The following is a 21,044-nucleotide window of genomic DNA, read 5'->3' as shown; positions in this document are numbered from 1 at the left end:
AGAATACTTCGTAGCTCTGAGAATATCTAGTGAATGTACAGTGGACGTTTGTGCAGAAATAACTGCTGCAGCTCCTCCAGACCAACAGAGGTTTTCCGTGTCTTGTGAAGTGACGGGGCTCCGCAGCGAGAAACGTCATCGTCTCCGACCGGGTGCCGGTGTCTCCCTCCGACCGCGGTCGGGAGGCTGAAGCAGGAAAAGCCAACACTAGGATCAGCAGTGATTCATGGAGAGACCTTCGTCTGGTCAGCTAACATTACTGCCAAGCAGGTGAAATATAGAGTGATATTGTGGTTTTAGCTGACGTGTGTCGCCTCACTGTTTTGAGCGATGCTCGTTCATGTCTATTTTGAGCGAGCACAAGCGCGAACCCGACGCTGACTTTCGTTGACTTAACGGCCACTGGTGTCGCTGTTAACAAGCAATTCAGATTTTTACAAACCGTCCCTTTAAATGTGCGTTATCATTCGTTATAAGCCTTGGATGGATGTGGGTAAGTAGGGGCCCGCTACACCTACTACGTTGTAAAAGTGAAAGCAAAACTTAAAAGCAACACGTTCTATCAAGTTGTAAAACTGAATGAAACGGTGACTTGTTTAAAGACTTATTTAGGGTTAGGCAACAAAACCACTTAGTTAAGTTCAGGGAAAAAGATTGTGTTTTGACTTAAAATAACTATGTTTGAAAAGTAAAAGTGTTAAGTTTAGGGGAAAAGATTGTGTTTTGACTTAAAATAACTATTTTTGAAAAGTAAAAGTGAAACACAGAAAAACTACAGATTGTTGGTTTCACACGGAATGCAAATCCCATCCATCACCCACCAACCTCCATCCCATATAGCGCTTCATGCTGTCTATACTTCAGCGCCTGACTTCCGCTTCTACTCCTGTCATAATTACTAGTTAGATGTCGCTGTTGTCTTCTTTTATTCCTTCTTTCTGTGATCGCCCATGTGAATCGATGATAAAACCTACTAATGGGTGAAGCAGGCCCCTTCTGACCCACATCTATGAGGTGTATAACGACTGTTATTACACGGCTGTGTTGAATACCCGATTCTGATTGGTCAATCACAGCATTCTGCGGTGTTTAATTTCTGTATAACAGACCGTTGCTCTGGGCGCAGCTCTGATGTCGGACTCTGGACGACCGTTTTTGTGTCAAAATATTGATTTCTTAAGTAAGTAGCCGTGTAATAAGCAGGATAATGTACAGCGAGCTGGTCATTGTTGAGAAAGAATCACGTTCAGGGAGATGAGAGACCTCCGCTGAGCGTCAGGCCGCAGCATCGCCCTGTCGGGGATTCTTTCACAACAATGACCGGCTCGCTGTACATTATCCCTCACATAACACCCATTTAATGACCTGATAACAGTCTAACCAGCTGAATGATCAGAACAAATGGAAGTAGGATTTCATGCAGCTAGTTGTGCTGATTGATTTTAGGGCTGTGTATTGGCAAGAATCTTGCGATACGATACGTATCATGATACAGGGGTTACGATTCAATATATTGGGATATATTATGATACTGCAAGCAAGACGATAAAACTGTGATTTTTTTATATCTAATTTTAGGAAAACTCTCTGAACACGCCACCATATGCATAAAATCAAAGTAAAAAAGTTGACTTTTGCATTCATCACAGTCCCTGTAACATCCACATATCTTTGCAAATGTATTAGTCGATCAACAAGTATCACAAAACCATAATATTGTGATACCCGATACTTTCTTACACCCCTAATTGATTTATTTGATTTAACTAACCTTTTTGCAGCACTGTGCACACACGGGCCTGCGAGGAGAAAGGAGAGAGCAGACGGAGGAAGTGATGAATGAAAACAGTAACACTTCATTCTGAATTTTTTTCATTTAAAATGCAAAAAGATAAGAATCATGTATGATGTTTTACTTTTTGCAAAACTGGCAGATGTAGGACCAGGTGAAGAAGGAAAACCTTTTGGTTCGACAACAGAAGCAAAGCTGCAATAAAAAAAGATGAAAACCACGTTAGAATAAAAAGAAATTAATGCGAACGTCAAAAAACTTTGACCTAATGTAATTAGTTGTAATTTCAGTGAAGTCAAGAATGGTACAACATTCAGTGAAGCGTGTTACAACTGCCGGTACTCAACATACAGGCAGCAGGTGTTGTACACAAAGAAGATACCTTTCCCTTCTTCATAGCGTTGTAGACTTCCTTGTACTGCTGGAACTTCTCCAGCTCTGCTTTAACCAGCACCTGTCTGATGTGCATCACCTCCTCCACCGTCAGAGACAGACACTCCACAGGGAAACAGAACTCCTCCTATAACAACAAACACACACAGAACAGTGAGTGACCCGGGCCACAGTGTTTATCATTCAGTACATCCCTCTGCACCTTTCAGAGCAGCCTGTGTGGGTCCAGACTAAATCAAATGTTCTCATTGTTCACTGAAGAAAAAGGCAGATTCATAGAGGGCTCATGATGCTTAAACAACTGGCGTGATGGGAAGACATGACTGTAGCAGCGGTCCAGGTCAGCAGTTCCTCACAAACTGGGCAATGATTGTATTTAAAGGAGCGTTCTATTGTGACTGAATTTGTTCCTTACACCCCCATTTCATATTTTCTGTAATTATATACATCCCTGTAATCAAACATCTCTATTTACTTTATTTACTACTCTTTCTAATAAATGAGAATTACCGCCTCTGCCAACCAGTCAAGTTGCAGTTTACATCCATGTCTGTCCAAAATGTCTTCACCTCATAATTTTATCCTGTTAGACATTTGTGTGAAATTGTCATAATTAGCACGTGAATTGGCAATCATGTTTTGTGAAGTCACAGTGACCTTGACCTTTGACTAGCAGTTCATCCTTGAGTCCAAGAGGACGTTTTGTTCCAAATTAAAGAAATTCCCTCCATTCCTGAGATATCACGTTCATGACAATGGTCCAGACGGACGACTGGAGGCCTTTGATGAGGCTGACGCCAGGCCTCTTCTCAAGCTGGTACGACCTTGATTCTGAAAAGACTCAATCGTAGTTTGGAGTCAGCTGTTACATGATGATACTACGATTTAGTCTGTAAATATGTTAAATCTGCTCATCATATCTCACTCCTTGTTTCAGGTGTGGGAGGTGAACACCAGCATGAAGATGAGGGACAATGAGTTTGAAGCCAGAAGGCTGCTCAAGTCACCAGAGGCCATCCCTCCTCAGTTTCAGTGAGTAATATACAGAACAGTGGTTGTCTCTGTGGTGTTAAAACAAACTCTGAATGACTGTAATCTACAGACATCCCAAGATCATCAGCCTGGCTCAGAAGTACGTCAGGAGCCTGACAGAGCAGCAGCTGCAGCAGCAGCAGGAGGAGGCCCCCGGCTCCAAACTGCTCCGCCCGCAAGAGGTGGTGATGGAGGTGGTTCCTAAAGTCCTGCAGGGCTTCTGGTTGCCTTCTCCAAACAACTCCTTCAACTTGTCCTCCCAGCAGCTCAGTAAAATGGCTGTTGGAGTCACAAAAGCTGTTGAGGACCAGAGTCTCCACTGCTTTTATCCAGGTCGCCTTCTCCCGCTCCGCCAGGGACTACATGGTCCCGTCTATCCAGGAAAAGGTTAGACATGGGTTACCTTCAAGACGTCCTGGTGGAGAGGCTCAACTGCTTTGCAGCGGAGGTGCTGAACACCATCACTGATGACGCAGCAGGAGAAATCTGTGTGCTGTTTCAGCCTCACACTCAAACAAAAGTGTCTGTATGAACACTAAAAAAAGATTGCATCCAGCCAGCCTGCAGGCGTGGCGGATGGTGCAGAGCCAACATGTACTCGATACTGGCTGGTCTGATTTGTCAGTTTAGCTCTAATTAAATTGGCACGAAATGTAACAAATGGTGCAGAGAAACAGTCTGTGTGAAATAAAGCTTTTGCTGTATCAGTTGTGTTTGTGTGTGTTTTATGGTTTTATATTACAGTAACATCCAGTGTGCTGTGGTGATATTGATCATTATTCTGAAGTGGTTCAGTTCATGTTGGGTTGAAAAGGCACTAAAGTTATTGATGTTTGTCTGCTGGTCGTGGCATCCTGTTGAAAGCCTCTTTAACAGTCACATATCGTGAGTCTTTGACTGACTGCTGTAGTACAAGTTAATGCACTATGATTCCTGCTGATCCTCCTGCGTCTACATGCTGCTTTGTAACTGAACCAGAGGCAAGGAGGAAGGAGGCATCAGACAACTTCTAATATTTTTTTTATATCTTCAGAGATGTGTGAAAGAAGCAGCCTAAACAGTGTCTTTAGATCTATAGTGCCACAAATAAACCAAAATATGGAAGATACTTTATTAGAAAGGCATCCCACCACCAGCAAACAAATTATTTGTAGAGCAGATTTAGATGAATTTTAGATGAAGCTACCTACTCGTGTTTGAGTGTTAAAATGTTATCCAAAGCAGTGAAGTGAATGATTATTAAAAAAATGATATTGTTCACTATCTATGTGATATGTTTGTCCTCAGCCTATAATGAGAGCAGCCTGCTCTACAGGTGAATGACCTCTAGTGAAGCAGGAAGCGTTAGGAGAGGATGGGCAGCTACAGTTATTATGCCAGGACAGACTGAGGCAGACTGGCAAACCTTGGCCGACTCTCTTCTTCTGATGTAAACGCCCTTGCACAGAGCAAAAGCTGCCTTCATCAACCCCAATGTAAATGCCTCGATAGGGTTGGAGCTCTGCAAAGAGTGGAGAGTGAAGGGAGAAGGGCGGAGGTGGAGGAGAAGGAGGAGGAGGAGGGGGGGGATCCAGGGACGATATGAAGATATCATCCCAACCTGAACGTAAGGAGGTTCCTGCAGTTCGATGAAGTCACATCAGGAGATGATGTAGCCAATTAGACTGTTGCCAGGCCATTAAATAGGCATTATGTTATTATTATGTCACTATAAGCACCAAAGATGTGGGTCAATGGGGGTCTACTACACCCACTGGTAGGTTTTTATCATTTATTCATATGGTAGATCACCGAAAGAAGGTATAAAAGAACACAACAGCGACCTCTAAAACACAATGTTTTTCCCTAAACATAACTAGTTTTGTTGCCTAAACCTAAAGAAGTTGTAGTTTTTTTTGCCTAAACCTGAAGAAGCCTTCTTTTGTGTTCATAACATAACGTTTCATTCAGTTTTACGTGTTAGAACGTGTTGCTTTTAATTTTCACTTTCACAACGTAGTAGCCCCCTGTTGACCCACATCTATGGTGCTTACAGCGACGGATAACGCCTATTTAATGGCCTGATAACGGTCGAATCGGGTTCACGTGATGTGAGCATACACAGTAGATTTGGTGATAGAAAAAGGAGAGGGAAGAAATCCAGAAAGACACACATCACGCAAATAAAAGGATAAGAGAAGATGACAGTGAGTGTTTAGTTTCAGTCCCTTCTCATTTGCTTCTCTGTAAAGATGCCTGCTCCATTTGTCCATCTTTTTGTCTCCCTTATTGAGTTACTGGACAGGATCTGTGGCTGGGGCTGGGTTAAAACTCTGCCAGGCTACACTGTCCTCAGAGAGCCCACAGTAATATGCTCTAATAGGTCAAGATTAACTTTGTTGTCATTCATACTATTCACAGGGCAAGTGCACAGCAGAACAAAATGACATCGTATCCAGCTCACGAATGTAATAAGAAATGCTAATAATAAGTTAATAATGTAAACATACTGTACACAAACCATGAATACTGTCACATTATACTATTTTGTCAGATTACCACTGCTATTTTCTATTTGTTGTTTGTTAATTAATTGCTCTTATGAACAGTTTTAAGTGGAGATGAATAAATAATAGATATTTAACTACTAGATATCACCATGAAACTTCCCCAGTTGATTACTCACATTAAGGCAATTCTTTTTTGTATTACATTCCGAAAATGTTATGTTTAAATATGCGACATGATGAGACATTATCTTATTAAATATGTGCTAATTTGCATATATTTCCAGAACAGAAATCTGAACATTGGATAAAGCCAGGTTCAAAATTCTTGTTTCATTTCGTTGACATATAAGAGTCAACTCCATAAATCAAAAAAATAATAATAATAAGCCATTAAAAAAAATCTACTGAGTTTATACAGTCACCAGAGACTTGGAGCTTTTTTTGGAGGGCGGCTGAAACAGTCGGACGTTGGTCGGGGTCTCCTTCTCAATGGAGTGTCTCCTATGGGGGGTCTGACGCCTCTCTGGCTGGGGTGTAGAGGAGATGGGCAGGAACATGGGGGGAGCTGGTGTTCACAGAGGAAAGAGAGGTAAGAGAAAAGGAGGCAGCTTAACTGGAAATATTCCATTGACTGGATAACCCTCTGAGACCTTGCTATCCCGACAGACTTTACTGTCTTTCAGAGGCTGTAGGATGTCCAGTTTTAGAGCTAGAGCGGACGTACAGATATTATATGAAACTAGAAAAATCCATTAGTACCAACCATGCTAGCAGTCATGCTAGGTTGTCGGGAAGGAGGATAAATAAAGTTCCAAATGTGGGCTAAATTTTGGCGAGGAAAAACTGGCATGGTCATTTTCAAAAGGGGTCCCTTGACCTCGGACCTCAAGATATGCGACTGACCGTGGGTTCTACGGGTACCCACGAGTCTCCCCTTTACAGACATGCCCACTTTATGATAATCACATGCAGTTTGGAACAAGTCATAATCAAGTTATGACAAACTGAAAAACCATGCAGTTTCTTTGCGTGCAGTATAAATAGTATAAAAAGATTTATGACTAGAACAACTTGACACACAGTGCTGAGCGGTATCTCAAATTAATCTTCAGGTTCCCAGCTTTCAGATGATGTACACCACTTCTATGTGACATATACTGCTGACCAGCTATTTCCCCCTGAAGACTCCCTGTACCCCCCTAAAAAAGACAAAAAAAACCCGGGTTTGTTGCGGGTCTCAGAGGGTTAAGGAGAACTTCTGATTATAAACAGCAACAAAAAAAGGAAAATATCTTAGAAAACATGACTGGCAAGGCTGTAAAGTTGAAACTCATTGATCACTGTCAGTGTATGGTGTAGCCGAGGAGGCGACTGAGCTGTGACAGGGATGTAGAAATAATTCCTGACTCACTTTTCTTCCCCAGAGCACACTCTGGGGATGTATCATCCATCATGGATGTAGCCACACTGGAGCTGCTGGCTGATCTGTGCCCAAATACCTCATCCTGAATGTGTGGAATATACAAACATTTCAATCATTATTTGCCCTGCACATGCCAGATGTAATTTCTAAAAATCCAGCCCACACACACAAACGCATACTGACGTCAGAGTCGGAGCTGACCAGCTCGGAGAGGCTCGGAGCCTTCAGGAGCCTCTTCCTCTGAGGTGCAGACTGACATCCGGAGGGTTCTCCCCTGGGAGATGTTGATCCATTGGTCAGAGACAGCGTACTGGACGTCCTCCTGCCCATGTACGGACTAAACTCATCTGCACAGAGCCACACACAAGAGGGTTATTCAGACAAAAGGAGGAAAATCACTTGACATGGATCTCAAAACAATTCCTCATATGATTCCTTGCATCCTTTGTTAATCTACTGTCACTGTTCTGCCCCTGAAAGGGGGAAGAGATTGTTTTCAAATCACATGGGAGGTGAAAAGATGCAATAAATCCTATACAGAGGACTGAGGTTTGAGATCCATCCCAAGGTTACAGAGGTCAGGATGGGTGAGTTAAGCTGGTCTGAGATGAGGCAGAGGAGCAGGCTGGTGTTAAACACAGAGCATGGATGACTCTTTTTATTATTATTTTCAGGGGAGCTGAATCCTTGAAATCAAGTTCCACAAGGTCATTCTGCACTGAGAGAGGAGTCGTTAGGTCCAAAGATAGAAAACAACTGATGATAATCAACCACCTGACAAGCTGCCTAACTCTAGCTGTGGTTTAGGGGTGGGGGGAAAAAATCGATTCACCTATGTATGCGATTTTTTTTTTTTACGATTTTTAAATCAATGTTTTTATGCCAGAATCAATATATTTGCTTCATTTGAGTCTAAACGGAGGTAGAAGGAAGTTACCGCTTTTATTGTTGTAATCTGAGTAACCGCAGCGAGCCAAAACGTAGAAAACGGTGGAGAGTCTGCGTGGACACGACCAGCACCCTCACATTTTAAATCCAAAGTGGTAAACACTACATAAGTATGGAAACACTTTGGGTTTCACACATTACAGGAAAAAGCAGAGCTAGACATCATGGCTAAAGCTGCATGCTAACTCTGTCACGGACAGGAAACGTTATCATATCACGGTAACGTGGTCAAATGGGCCGACGCTACAACTTTAGAGCACCCATATACTGACATTTATGTTAAATGCATTAAAACGGCCCCGATGGAGCTGACCATGGATGTATAAAGAGAACTGACGGGAGAGCTAGAGACGCACTTAGCGTGACAAAGTCAGCAGAAGTATACATGTGTGAATACGTCCGGTTTTCAAAATAAGGTGTTAACAAAGGGAACTGTATATACAAAATACATATATGGAAATAAAATTTATTGGATTATATTCACCAGAAGTATAAAACATTACATGTCCCTCATAAATTAAAAAGAAAATACCATTAATTTGTGATGGAAATGTCTTTATTCTTTGATTTTTGGGTTGCTGGAAAGAATGTAAAAATAATGACTTCAGGACATCTCTGACTACATACATGCTGAAAATCAAACATTCTTACTGTAATAATTTAGATATTTTCCAAAGTAAAAGTCCCTAAAAGTGTATGATTCAACTTTTTCCCATGGTCTAGAGCTAAAAAAGTTAACCAAAAATCGCAATAAATTGTAATATCAAATCGCAATACTTGTAGAATCGCCATTCGGCACCCAAGTATCGTGATAGTATCGAATCGGGAGATCGTCCCAGCCCTATTTTCTAGGAATGCGAAAAAAAACAACCTGAAAAGAGGGTTTAGAGGGAGGGAGGGAGTGTGAGAAGAGGAGACAAGGGAGGGCTGCAGCTGATAGTATCAATCTCTTTTCTCCTTTCAGTTTCTTCTCTTGTTTATGGCAACAGCATCCTCATCGTCTCAACAGGAGCTCTGTTTCTGCTGCTGGACTAGAACTGTTTTTTAGACTACATCACCAGGCTTTAGACTTTACTAAACACAAACAAACCAGCCACTATTGTACACCCCACCTGTGTCTTGGCCAGGCTTCAGTTTTCAAATATTTAAATAGAGGATATATTAGTTTACAGCCGGGGAGGCAGACAGACAAGGCCATGAGGTTAAGGGTAAACGAGGCCTTCCAAACCACAGCGGTGCTCATACTTTACCTAGTCCAGTACGGAACAAATCCTGTGGCATACTGCGAGTTTTGCCAAAACCTAGAGGGGGACACCTCCTTCATTAGGATAGCTCTAAGAATATTCCACCATTTGTTTGTGCTGTTAGGTCCCAATAATATATCAGGATTAATGCAGTCATTGCATTATTGTGTGGTTGAATGTGGCTTTTGTGGTGGACCGACCCTCCCTCAACCTGGTTTGTTTACATTTTCAAAATGCTTTTCAACTGATGCCAATGTCTTGCTTTCAATCAAAGGTGGCTGCTTGAGCATGTATATAGATTTAAAGTGTGGGATATATGATATGTGTTATGTGTGCAGCCACACAACTTTATTAAAATTCTCCATGTCTTGTTGCTGCATGTTTTATTGGTCTATGGCCAACTGTTTATGGTGACATTGGCCTCTCTGCCACTTTTGGGGTTTTCCTGTATGATGTTAAATGTCAAAATATTGGCTCGACCAAAAAATCCCTGCTCTTTGATTCTAAAGAAAAAGACAAAACATTTAATATTCATGTTTAAGCTGATCATTTTTTTGTTTTTAGAGGAGTAGTTCAATATTTGGGGCAATATCCTTATGGTACGTATTTGTACGTATGGTACGTATTTGTTTTTCTTGACGAAAATTAAATGAGTAGAACGCTACCACTCTCATGTCTTTGCGTTAAGAATGAAGCTAAAAGCCAGGCGGTGATTAGCTTAGCTTAGCATAAAGACTGCCAGCACCTCTAAAGCAAACTAATTCACTTGTTGTTTCTTGTTTGTTTAATCTGGACATAAAAAGAACTGTAGAAACACTGATGCGTTTTTTTCAAATCTGTTTGTATAACGTTGGACAGAGCCAGGCTAGCTACTCCCCCCTGCTTCCAGTCTTTATGCTAAGCTAAGCTAACAACCTCCTGGCTCTAGCTTCATATTTACTGCACAGACATGAGAGTGGTGTTGATCTTCTCATCTAACTTTCTGCAAGAAAGAGAATAATAGTATTTTCTAAAATATCAGGCTATTCCATAAATTGTTGATGCATTATAAACATCCCAGTAGGACACACCATCTCCATGTTGCCACCACCAGACAACAAAATGGACCCAGAAGTGCATGATACATCACCAATAGTCGTGTTGTGAGATGGATTTCTCCTTGAAACAGTATTTTCTTGTTCCTGATTAAAACCTAAATGAATCATGTTCATTAAAGTGTCGGTGGGTATGTACCATCTCCCCATAAATATAGAGCAAAGTGAGAATCAAACTGCTCACTCCGTATGAGAATGATCCATAATAAAGGGAAGTTCGTACACACACACACACACACACACACACACACACAGATTATCGGACAGAATTAACGAGTATGCAAGAGGTGATAAAGCTTGTGGTGTGAGACACTGGCTTCAGTAGGAGGGAGAGAGGAGCACAGCATTATTCGGATTTGCCTGCCTCAGCAGTTTTTCCGTATCACCTCAATCAAAACTGTGTCATTAAGTTGATCATATTCATTTAATGCCGAACACATGCCACTACTGAGAGACCAGCGCTGTGCAGAGGATGAGGCAGCACCCTGATTCAATTCTGCAAAGTCACCTAGTACTCTTTCAGCGGCTCCTTCTCATTCCCCGATTTGACGGCTGGTTGCACACTTCTACTTCAAGGTGTAATGTGTAAGACGTAGCCACATGCTGCAAACAAATGGGCCGCATTTCACCGATAGAAATAAAATAGGAGTAGAAGGGTCATTGAACTGTTTGCTGTGGTAATTTGACTAGTACAAAAGAAAATGGCGATTGTTGTTAGTTGTTATGGTGACATAGAACACACGTCAGTGGGGCTGTGAAGTGTGTGGTTGCAGCCTGTCGGGAAGAGAACAAACACAGCTCACGGAGACAGCTGGCGGACTAGTTAGCTAGGTGGCTTGTCCCCAGGCGGAAAGACCGTTCGGCTCATTTTCCATAATCAGTGCAGAACCAAAGCCTGGCGGAACCAGCCCAAGAGCTAACCAGACAGCTGTACGCTAGTGAGCTAGCTATCATGCTAATTCCCCCATGCTTCAACGCCACACTGCTTACAGAAAACAAGCCTAACAAAGTTGTCACCGTCAATCTGGCAATAGCAATGTGCTGACAAGAGTATGTGGATGAAGTATTAAGTTGTTCAATTTGACCCCATTTACATTTTCTATGTTCCTCGTAACGTTACTTTATCATACTGTATTGTCCCGCAGGGAAATTTGTCTTGGGCTCCAAGCCACTACATCACACAACATACCAAAGTCACAATGTACATACACGCATAGAGCATAAATCATAGATACACTCATGTATGAACGTGCTTAAATTCACATGTTGAGTGTGAGACAGTAATTCTTTAAAATAATGAAGGGTAATAAAAGACAGTAGTTTCAAACACTAAAACCAGGTATAATCATACCAGATAATAAATAATCAATTTACAAAATATCAATAATAGATTATTATCAATAGAATCATATCATATAAAACTAGGCCTACTTGTTGCCATTTAATATTTTGATGGAGGACGGAATTAATTAATTTTTGTACCGGTGCAGCCGGCAAATTGGCACTCTGAACCGTCTACCTGAAGGCAACACCTTGAAGTCTGGGTTCAGAATGTTCTGTGCCTCGCTGAGCACTGATTTTTCATATAAAAGGCTGAAGATAGTGAAGTTTTTCCCTATGATCTTCATAGCCGTTTGAGTAAGGCGTGCAGGCTTAAGCTGTATGTTTGTACTGTGATGTGTCCAATCTGCCGGCCAATGTGTCACTCATCGGTTTGCTCTCATCAGTGTCCTCCTGCTGACCAGCGTCCCACATCATGTTTCACCTCCACCGATCACAGCCGATCAACACCAACCACTGAAGCATGACATGAAATGTGTGTGCGGTGTGCTGATACAGTATGTCTGATGTGTGTGCAGGCTGGGAGAGCAGATGAGCAGCCACAACAAGGAGGGGAAACAGAAAGAGATAAAAAGCCAGATAAGCAGCGAGGTCAACTTTACCTGACGCATCAAAATTGAAAGACATGCTAAGTGTCCGAATTACTGCAACGAGAAACAGTCATGGCATCGGACAGTTATTGCTTGCGATTAGGAGGTAAACGACTTACTGTTAATACATTAAAGGATGTAATCTGCTCGTATTTGGCAAGACATGCAGGGGTACAGCACGCTTATAGTCTAGTTTTAGATCACTGAAGTATAACCACTTTCATGATGAGAGATAATAGGATTTCAAATAATCCACAGCCAATGCTGAGAGATTACTGACATTCAGAAACAGTAGTGGTTTTAGCGTTGTTAGTATTAAAGGAATTGCAGACACTTAGCATTACTATGCATCTTAATCTTCCACTATATTGCAAACAGTGTAGTCAACAAAACAATAATAGGCATTAGTTGCAACACAAATATGAAAAGTTAGAGCAGAGACACAAATAATAGTGCAGTAAAGTAAAATAAAGTAAAGCAACTGCACATTTCTCATCTGAATTCGTCCCAGCAGGTGCAAGCATCAGCTCCATACTTCAGCTTAAAAAAGACATTTCAGAGTGAAGTATGCTTTTCATGTGCATGAGAGTGTGCGTGTGTGTGTGTGTGTTTGTGCAACAAATAACAAGTGATGGGACAAAGAAGTGGCGAGTTTCCTTACCCAGCCGTCCCCTGCGGACCGTACCGGGCGACACCGGTCGAAGTTTCCTCTCTGATTTGATTTCCTCCAAGATCCGTTCGTGCAGTGTTGGAGGAAGCTGAGTCTGTGGCTTCAGCTTACGAGCTGACACCTGACGCACAGGTTGATGATGATGACGGGTAAAATATAGTAAGAAGAGTGGAGTTAACAACTGACACAAACAAACAGGGTTGTAGCCAGCGGGCATTTCTACCACCACCTCCTCATATCTCCTGTGACTCATTACCCAGAGTTGAGCGCCCTGCTGAAACAGCGCCTGCTAGTTCTGCAGTAAGATTTATATCAACAGAGAACTGATGAACGCAGCATTTCACTAAGTTCAAAGAGCAGTGGAACTTGAATTAGAAAGCTACAGCATTCATGTTTTACAGAGAGTCTTGGCTGGTTTTTAATATATTATATTTCAATACAGAATTCTTTCACTCTTTATATGATGGTGTAGAAACAGTGTTACCGACTTCAGTTTTAATGTAAATCTAACAACGAGGTCTAGAACATTCCTTTTTTTGCTGGGCCAAATACAACATTTTAAAGGAAAATTCCAGTTTATTTCAACCTGTTGTATTTCCTATAAATGCAGTTATCGTGGCTCTATGGGTTGTGCTAACTTTGAACTTGTTATTAGGACTATCAAAGTTAACGTGATAATAACGCGCTAATGAAAATTTGTTTAAACCCCACTAATTTCTTTAACGCATTAACGCAACTTGCCATTTTTAGGTTGTAGCGGGCTCTGTTCTAAAGCTAGAGTGAATATACTGGCATCATATGAAACTAGAAAATGGAAGGAATCCATTGGTACCAATAACGCTCCAAACTCAAGGTAAATTTTGACAAGGAAAAACTGGCATGGACAATTCATTCTTTGGTTGAACTGGTCACAACAGTTATACGCATGACACAACTGAAAGGGGTCACAAGTAGATATTGCTTTGTTTAAGGGGTCACAAACCTAAAAAGGTTGAAAAACACTGTTCTGGCTGAATGTTTTTTGTTGAGACTCTCATTTGAAGACTGGTCTAATTAACGCAGGATTTCCTAGGCTGCACAAGGATGGGTTGTGGTATTTAAGTCCATGCTCTGAAGTTGTACTTACAGGGTTGAGAGGCGGTCTGGACCTGATGAAATCCATGATGACTTCGTGAGCGCTCTGCTTTAACCTGGGTGGGATGTCTCCATCTATCTGAATAGGATAAAAGATATACACAGGCATAAAGATGGAAATGCCTTGATGCTTTACTTCTCATGACATGGAAAAGTTGAATGATCTCATACCACATTACACACTGAGGTACAAAAAAGGGGTCTAATAAGGGGTAACATTGCCTGTTGCAAGACTACCAAATCCAGGACCATAAACAGAGCTATCAGCGACGGTTGCAGCTATTGATTTCATTCATTATCAATTAGCCAATTTTAATTATTTTTCGGGTTATTCGATAAATTGTTTAGTCTGTAAAATGTAAAAAAAAAATGTAAAAAAAATTGGCCATCACAACTTCGCAGACCCGAACGTGACATCTTTGAATGTCTTGCTTTGTCCGACCAACAGTCCAAAACCCAAAGATGTTCAATTGACAATGATGTAAGACAGAAAAAAGTAGCAACATCTTGCCACATCAAAACGGTCTGTGATTAATTTTCTGTTAAACATCCAATTGATTAACCATTTAATTGTTTCCATAATATTATCAGCGATGCCAAATAGCGTATAGTTGCAACATAACAGGTATGGCTGGGATTAATCCCAAGCAGTTCATGACATGGCACTAATTTCCATGATGTTTTGTTAACAGTGAGTGCTTCTGGGTGGTGACCTGTCCAACAACTTGAGGTGAAATATTGCAGCCTCAAATGTGTCAAAACAAAATGCCTGTACATCCTTCATATCACCAAATGAATGAAAGTCAAGCAATACACTGGTATCCAGAAGAGTATCACCCCATCCTACAGCTATTACACAACAGTGTTTTCCCTTTGGGATTGGAATAATAGTACAGCAGCAAGCAGGGGGCGTGCATGTGGCATTAGTCCCTAACTGTGCAGCAAACTAACCATGACTTTGCGCAGTTTAAAGCGTTGGGACTTGATGTCGTCCATGAGCATCTCGTAGGGGGTGAGCTGGAACTCGATGGGCAGAGGGTTGTACTGACGGTCCTGCACCTTCTTCAGCTTGACTCCTTCACGCAGGGACCTCATCACCTGAACCCAGAATCGAGCCTGACGGAGGAAGCAAAGGGCAGCATGAGAAAGGGGAAGTAGAAAATACCATGACCCTTTGAATGTGAATTTATTTGGACAATAGCAATCATCTGTGCTTTGACCTCTCTGTGCACACAAAGCAAGGAAGGTTCATCAAGGAGAGCGGTTCTATCCATCTCAACATGGTTCCTGAGAAGCTCTTTAATCACTGCCTATAAAGATTTCTTTATGTTAACATGCAGTTATGAAGAATCTTTGATGTGGAACCCAAAAGGGGGTGTGATTTTCCCCTGTCCTTTAGCTGAGTTAGATTTTGATCAAGAGAAATGATCAGTTGAGGCCTGGAGGTCAGAGGTCAAGAGTCTAGTTACCTACCCAGTCATCGTTCTGTAGCTCATTCAGTTCTCGTCCAGTGTCCTCTGATGACCTTTCCTCCATCTTACGGAGGTTCTGGTGGAAAGAGAGAGAGAGACAGAGTTTGAATATAAAAGAAGAAATCAGAAGGACATCAGGAAATAAAAAGAGAAGGGTGAAGAGCCAGTACATGTTGACCAACAAAGTCAAAGCTGTTTCTCCAGTTTAGGATGTCATAGTGTTACCCTTGTGGAAGATTTGTTTTAATATACAGACACTCCCATGTTGATAAAGGTATTAAATACTTGACAAATCTCCTTTTAAGGTACATTTTGAAAAGATAAAAAATGTGTGATTAATTTGTGATTAATTGGGATTAACTATGGACAATCATGAGATATTTTTATCAATTGACAGCCCTAGTTATTAGTCACACAAAGGCCTATTTGTATTTCAGCAAATGTTATCATGTAAATACGCTATGCTAAGCTACTCAACCACAACAGTTAAGAATCAAATTTGGGCTCAGTGTTTTTTGTTTAGCTCGTTTTGTTTGTACAATAAGCATTACAGCCTCACAGAGCTGCTAGCATGTTCTTGAATAAAAGTATCAGCCCTCAGAAAAAAAAGAAAAAACCTTATTAAAATTCACTTTTTATGTAAGGTAGAAGTAAAAAGAAACCTGGCACAGTCTCTTGTTATCATGCAGTGAACAGAAAGCCCAGCTGCTCCATCCTGACACCTGAGTGAACCTGCGCAACATGAAGCCATTAGAGTGTTGTAAAACACTGACAGTCTGACTGACTGTCGGTCGGAAACAAGGAGCTAACCTGCATTCCTCTGCTGGTGCTCTCAGAGTTCAGCAGAGGACAACATCAATGTGTGTGTGTAATAGAGAGAGTGAGAGAGGAGGAAACAAAATGTAACAAAAAGTGTGTGTGAGCATTTTAAAGCAGTAGGCAGACAGAAAATAATGTTCTCTCTGGTTTATGTTTATGGTGAAACTGTTATATGTCACGTCACAACAGAGGAGAGTTTGATAAGACAATCTCGGGAGTCTGCCCAGCTGACTGCAGAGTTAACCTCTTCAGCCCTAGTGTGCTGGAAAGTGTGGTTCGCCTAGACAGACATACCCTAAATAAATCAAGAATAGCTCCACAACTACCAGGTCCATATGCATGATCTTGTTCTCTATGGATAGGTAAGACCTCAGAGAATTCATCCCCAGTGTCAGTAACATTGTGGCTGTTACTATGCCTGAATAAATTGTGATGAACCAAAGGAACAATTTACTTTTTTTATCCTCCTCTAAAATGTTTTCTAGATTAGACAGTTGATAACACCATTATAGCAATGATGCCATGCACAGAGACGCCTCTGAATTAATTCAGAGACTCCTTGACTACAACTGTGCCAAAGCAGATATAAATAAGACAAAGCACATAGATTCTACAAAGGTTTTAGTGAGGATAGGACAAGGCGGACTCTCCATTTGGCCACTTGGATACCCAAAGTGTTCCAAATGGGTTTTCTACCTCTTGAAAGGGAATCTGGTTATAAAATACTACTGATATCCACTACAGGAGGCTATGTGCACACAATGTAGCCTCTGGTCATGACATTTACCCTGTGCATCATCACATTCTACCATTGTGCATCATCACATTCTACCATTGTGCACAGTATGAAATCAATAAAAAACAATTAAATTGTATAATGTTGACTCCAAATGGAGTAGTTTTATTATAATAATGAAATATGATCAAGTCAAACTTGGATAATAACAAATAAGTTCAATAACAATGTAAATAAGATAACAAAAATAATCCAAAGTCAAGTATGTACATTCAATACAAAAACGGTCAAAAATATTATAAAGTAAATATAAAATTTCTCATGCGCTGATTTTGTAACTAAAATATTGAAATTATTGCCAAACAAACATTGTTTGGACAAAATACACTTGGAGTGTTGTTTTAGAAGCGCTGAGGCCTCGTCTTTTAGAAACAATTTGAAAAAAAATACATTTTTAAAAGCAGTGTCTTAACACACAGCTCTGCCGAACCCGGTACCGGGTTTGTTGGGTAAAAGAGGTTAAGACCTCAACCCACCGGGGAAATCACAATTCACCATCATCCTGCCACAGCTGCTTCTATTGCACTGTAGGCTCAATGTAGCAGTTACATAATATCACTCACAACATAATGCATAACTCTGCATGCCTACAGTGTACAGGCTACAGTTCTTCAGTGTAATGTCGAAGTGCTTAATGGCTTATAACAGCCCATCCAATTAAAACACTGCTAATCTAGCCAGCGAAGAGCATAAAGAGAGATCAGTTCACTTGCTTTTAAACACCATTATCTCGTTGGTATGCGTCATGAAATCACATCAAAGCCACATATTTCCATTTCAAAAGGTTTGACGAAGCAGTGCTCTCTGCAATTGATGGGGGACAGCATTTTAATTCAAACAGCAGCACAGCAACCCTTGTGTGGACAAAACGTCCATGTGAATAATTAGGGCAATTACCAACTGCATCAACAACCTCATTTTTTCTTGTCTCTAGCTCTAGTTGTTATTCGTTTTTTCAGCCCTCAACCGCTGACAAGAAGCACTTATCCGTGAGCAAATAGGAGCCAGAGTTGTTTCTGTGAATCACCGCTGATTCGGCTGCTTTTCTGTGAATCTCAAGCAGCGGGAGGCCTCTTTGTGAGGAGACAAAGCGACTCTTTGGCAGCCATGGCTGGTAGTGGTGGACAGATAAACATTGGTCCACTGTGGGTCGGCACAGCTCTGCCATACGGACTGGGAAGTGGGGGTGGGAGGGCTGCTCAGAGCCCATCTTACCCCTGGGTATCACACACACACACACACACACACACACACACACACACACACACAGGCAGAATCGCAGATAAACACAGCCATTAACAGACTGTGAATGCATCCATGAAGCCTCGTGAGATGAACCATTTTGCGAACCAATTTGCTGGAGAGCTTCAGTGCTTCATGAAGCTTCATCTCGCCATCACTACCTAACAGCCCCCCTCTTGTGGTATTCACAACCTCGTAAGTGGAAAGTTTCTGAAAGCTCAGAGTTCACGACTTGTGACGTGTTTGTTATCGTTGTCAGAAATGGCGGAGGACATGGAAATTAATTTTTCGGTGCACAATAAGTTAATATATTGTTATTGTACTCGTGTATTGTTTTTCTTTGTCATTGTATAATATGTCTTAGGAAAATGTTGATATTCCCACCATCCTCATCTTTTTCCTCTGCATTATGTTAACAGCTTGCTAAATCGTTAGCCTCTGTGGCTTCTAGACCCCGACAGTAACGTTAATATTGACGTTGCTTAGCAGCGGTGTTCTCACGACTTGAACTCCAAGCATATCATGTACATGACTTCCCACGTTGTAAATATGAGCTAACGAGTTTCACTTGAAGGCACCAATAAAACCAAAAGTATTGGAGAAGTTGAAATCTTGACCTGATGATGGCGCTAGATGAAAAGTCCGACATTACAATTAATCCTGTGGAGGAGACCATGAATGTTTGTACCAAAGGCAATCCATCCAATAGTTTTTGAGGAATACGGATGTCAATGCCATTGTGGTGCTAGAGTTAAATTCAGGGGATCGCCAGATTAAAAAACATTACTTCCTTGCTTTCTAGGTTGAAAAGGCTGCAGTCCACCACTTTCTTTTGTTTCAGGCGTCTTCCTCAGCCTTCTCCACCCTGCAATAAGTCCTCTCTCCTAACAGAGAGTTATGTAACCAACCAAATCCCCTCTATTCATTCAGATGCATTACGCAGTACGCACACTAAAAGGGCAGTAGTGCATAGCAGGAAGGAACCCTGAGGTGGAACACACACACACACACACACACACACACACACTCCTGACGGGAAATGTTCCAACCCACAGCTGAGCTCCAAAATGTTCCCGAGGAGAAAAAAAGCTCAAAATGACTCCTGCACTTGATCTTAATGAATGAGTTGAAGAATATCCTGTACAGCAACAAGACATGGCTTTGTGATTAGAAGCACAGCCTCATTTTGAACTTGGAGAACATGAAAATGAGCCGATAATGTATTTGTTATGATAGAATTATATTATGAACTCATGTCCTTTTTCACCAAGCCGCTTTTCATTCAAGTAGAAAGCAGTGATTATAATGCATTCTAACTGTGCACATCACTGAGGAAAATAATTGGAAATCACCTGCCAGCCACCTTCTTGAATATGGACACATGACCCATAACAAACAACATACCAATAATACTTTGAAGGAGCATTAATCCTTTGTGGTATGTTGGAAACATATTACATCATAGACCCTCCTATCGCTTCAACAGGAGACTCACACATGATTATTTGAACCATGCCTCTCTGAATTTTAGCTGTGAGAAGCTGTGCTTTTGGCAGAACGAGAGTCAGCACTTCTCCAGTTATCGTCATCTATGTCGGACGTGAACATCAAACATGCCACTCATTCTTCTCAGTGGCCCACTTCAAACTGTCAGCCCGCAGGGTGTAAGAGCATGCCCTCTCAACCACACACTGTGGCTGCATCGTGACGAGTGACGTACACTTGGCCGTTTTGTATCAAAGCTGCTGATAGCTGGTATTTTGTCGTTATACTCATTATTTACAAGTTTGACCACTTTCATGCCTGAAAAAACTGCAAAAATTTACAAATATTAAGTCTTTTTGCTCCAATGTCTACCTTTTGCCAGGGTAGAAAAACCTGACAAAAAATAAATATATGCTGAAAGGTTATTATGGAATCTTTGGCCAGTGATGACAAAAATATTCCGCCTACTGCAGCTTTAACTTAATTCAACAGAACATCTTAATTTTGTACCATAAACATCCCTAAACTTTTCACGTTACAGTAATATTAGAGTGGAATGCCATGAAATAAGTAACTTTAAGGGCCTTAAAGTGAAGCCTTAAATTCTTCCTCATGCCTTTAATAATTTAATTTAAGGTTTATTCAAGTGGCCAGTCTCCTAATGTTGTAAATTAGGGGGAATTTGAGGCATCAGAAATTTAAAGGACACAGGGTTTATTCTAATATATGCATGAATTATGGGTGATTAAATCATTTTTAAGATACTTTTAACATATCTTTGTCAACTAGCAATTGGGTATTTCTTTTTTCTTTGTGTGATATTTAATATATTTGGTGTAAAGAATCTAAAACACGTGTCAGCTTTTGTCCACTTACTCCTACATGTGAGTAATGCATAAAAATGATGAGGATAAGCTGTTGGTGAAAGCTGTGAGTCAGAGTTATTGGGTGTTGAGTCATAGTTTGAGGAATATAGGCTGTGCACTGATGTGTCCATTCATTTCTTTATCCACAGTCGTTACCGCAGATGCCTTTCTGTATCAGCTGACCGCCTCTGCTCTGTCACACAGGAAACACGGC

At 41.2% G+C, this 21,044-nt stretch overlaps 1 protein-coding gene across 7 annotated transcripts in view; it reads right to left on the bottom strand.

The window, feature by feature from the left end:
• spire1b (spire-type actin nucleation factor 1b) overlaps positions 1 to 21,044 on the bottom strand; it is a 47,253-nt gene that overhangs the window by 6,332 nt on the left and 19,877 nt on the right. For 2 of the 7 annotated variants that reach the window (XM_074654596.1, XM_074654602.1), the window contains 12 exons: positions 15,624 to 15,698; positions 15,102 to 15,266; positions 14,143 to 14,229; positions 13,008 to 13,137; positions 9,328 to 9,378; positions 7,313 to 7,476; positions 7,118 to 7,211; positions 6,129 to 6,271; positions 4,623 to 4,835; positions 2,175 to 2,312; positions 1,917 to 1,987; positions 1,772 to 1,799 (listed from right to left, as the gene is read on the bottom strand). In XM_074654596.1, the coding sequence (XP_074510697.1) occupies positions 1,772 to 1,799; positions 1,917 to 1,987; positions 2,175 to 2,312; positions 4,623 to 4,835; positions 6,129 to 6,271; positions 7,118 to 7,211; positions 7,313 to 7,476; positions 9,328 to 9,378; positions 13,008 to 13,137; positions 14,143 to 14,229; positions 15,102 to 15,266; positions 15,624 to 15,698 (1,359 nt within the window). Of the gene's footprint in view, positions 1 to 1,771; positions 1,800 to 1,916; positions 1,988 to 2,174; positions 2,313 to 4,622; positions 4,836 to 6,128; positions 6,272 to 7,117; positions 7,212 to 7,312; positions 7,477 to 9,327; positions 9,379 to 12,358; positions 12,401 to 13,007; positions 13,138 to 14,142; positions 14,230 to 15,101; positions 15,267 to 15,623; positions 15,699 to 21,044 lie in introns of all 7 variants that reach the window. The other 5 variants (XM_074654597.1, XM_074654598.1, XM_074654600.1 and 2 more) reach the window with 5 other exon arrangements.

The sequence above is a fragment of the Sebastes fasciatus genome, chromosome 12, assembly GCF_043250625.1.
Source record: "Sebastes fasciatus isolate fSebFas1 chromosome 12, fSebFas1.pri, whole genome shotgun sequence".
Taxonomy (NCBI): Eukaryota; Metazoa; Chordata; class Actinopteri; order Perciformes; family Sebastidae; genus Sebastes; species Sebastes fasciatus.
The sequence above is the reverse complement of the archived record's forward strand: the minus strand, read 5'-3'. Positions and strand labels throughout refer to the sequence as shown.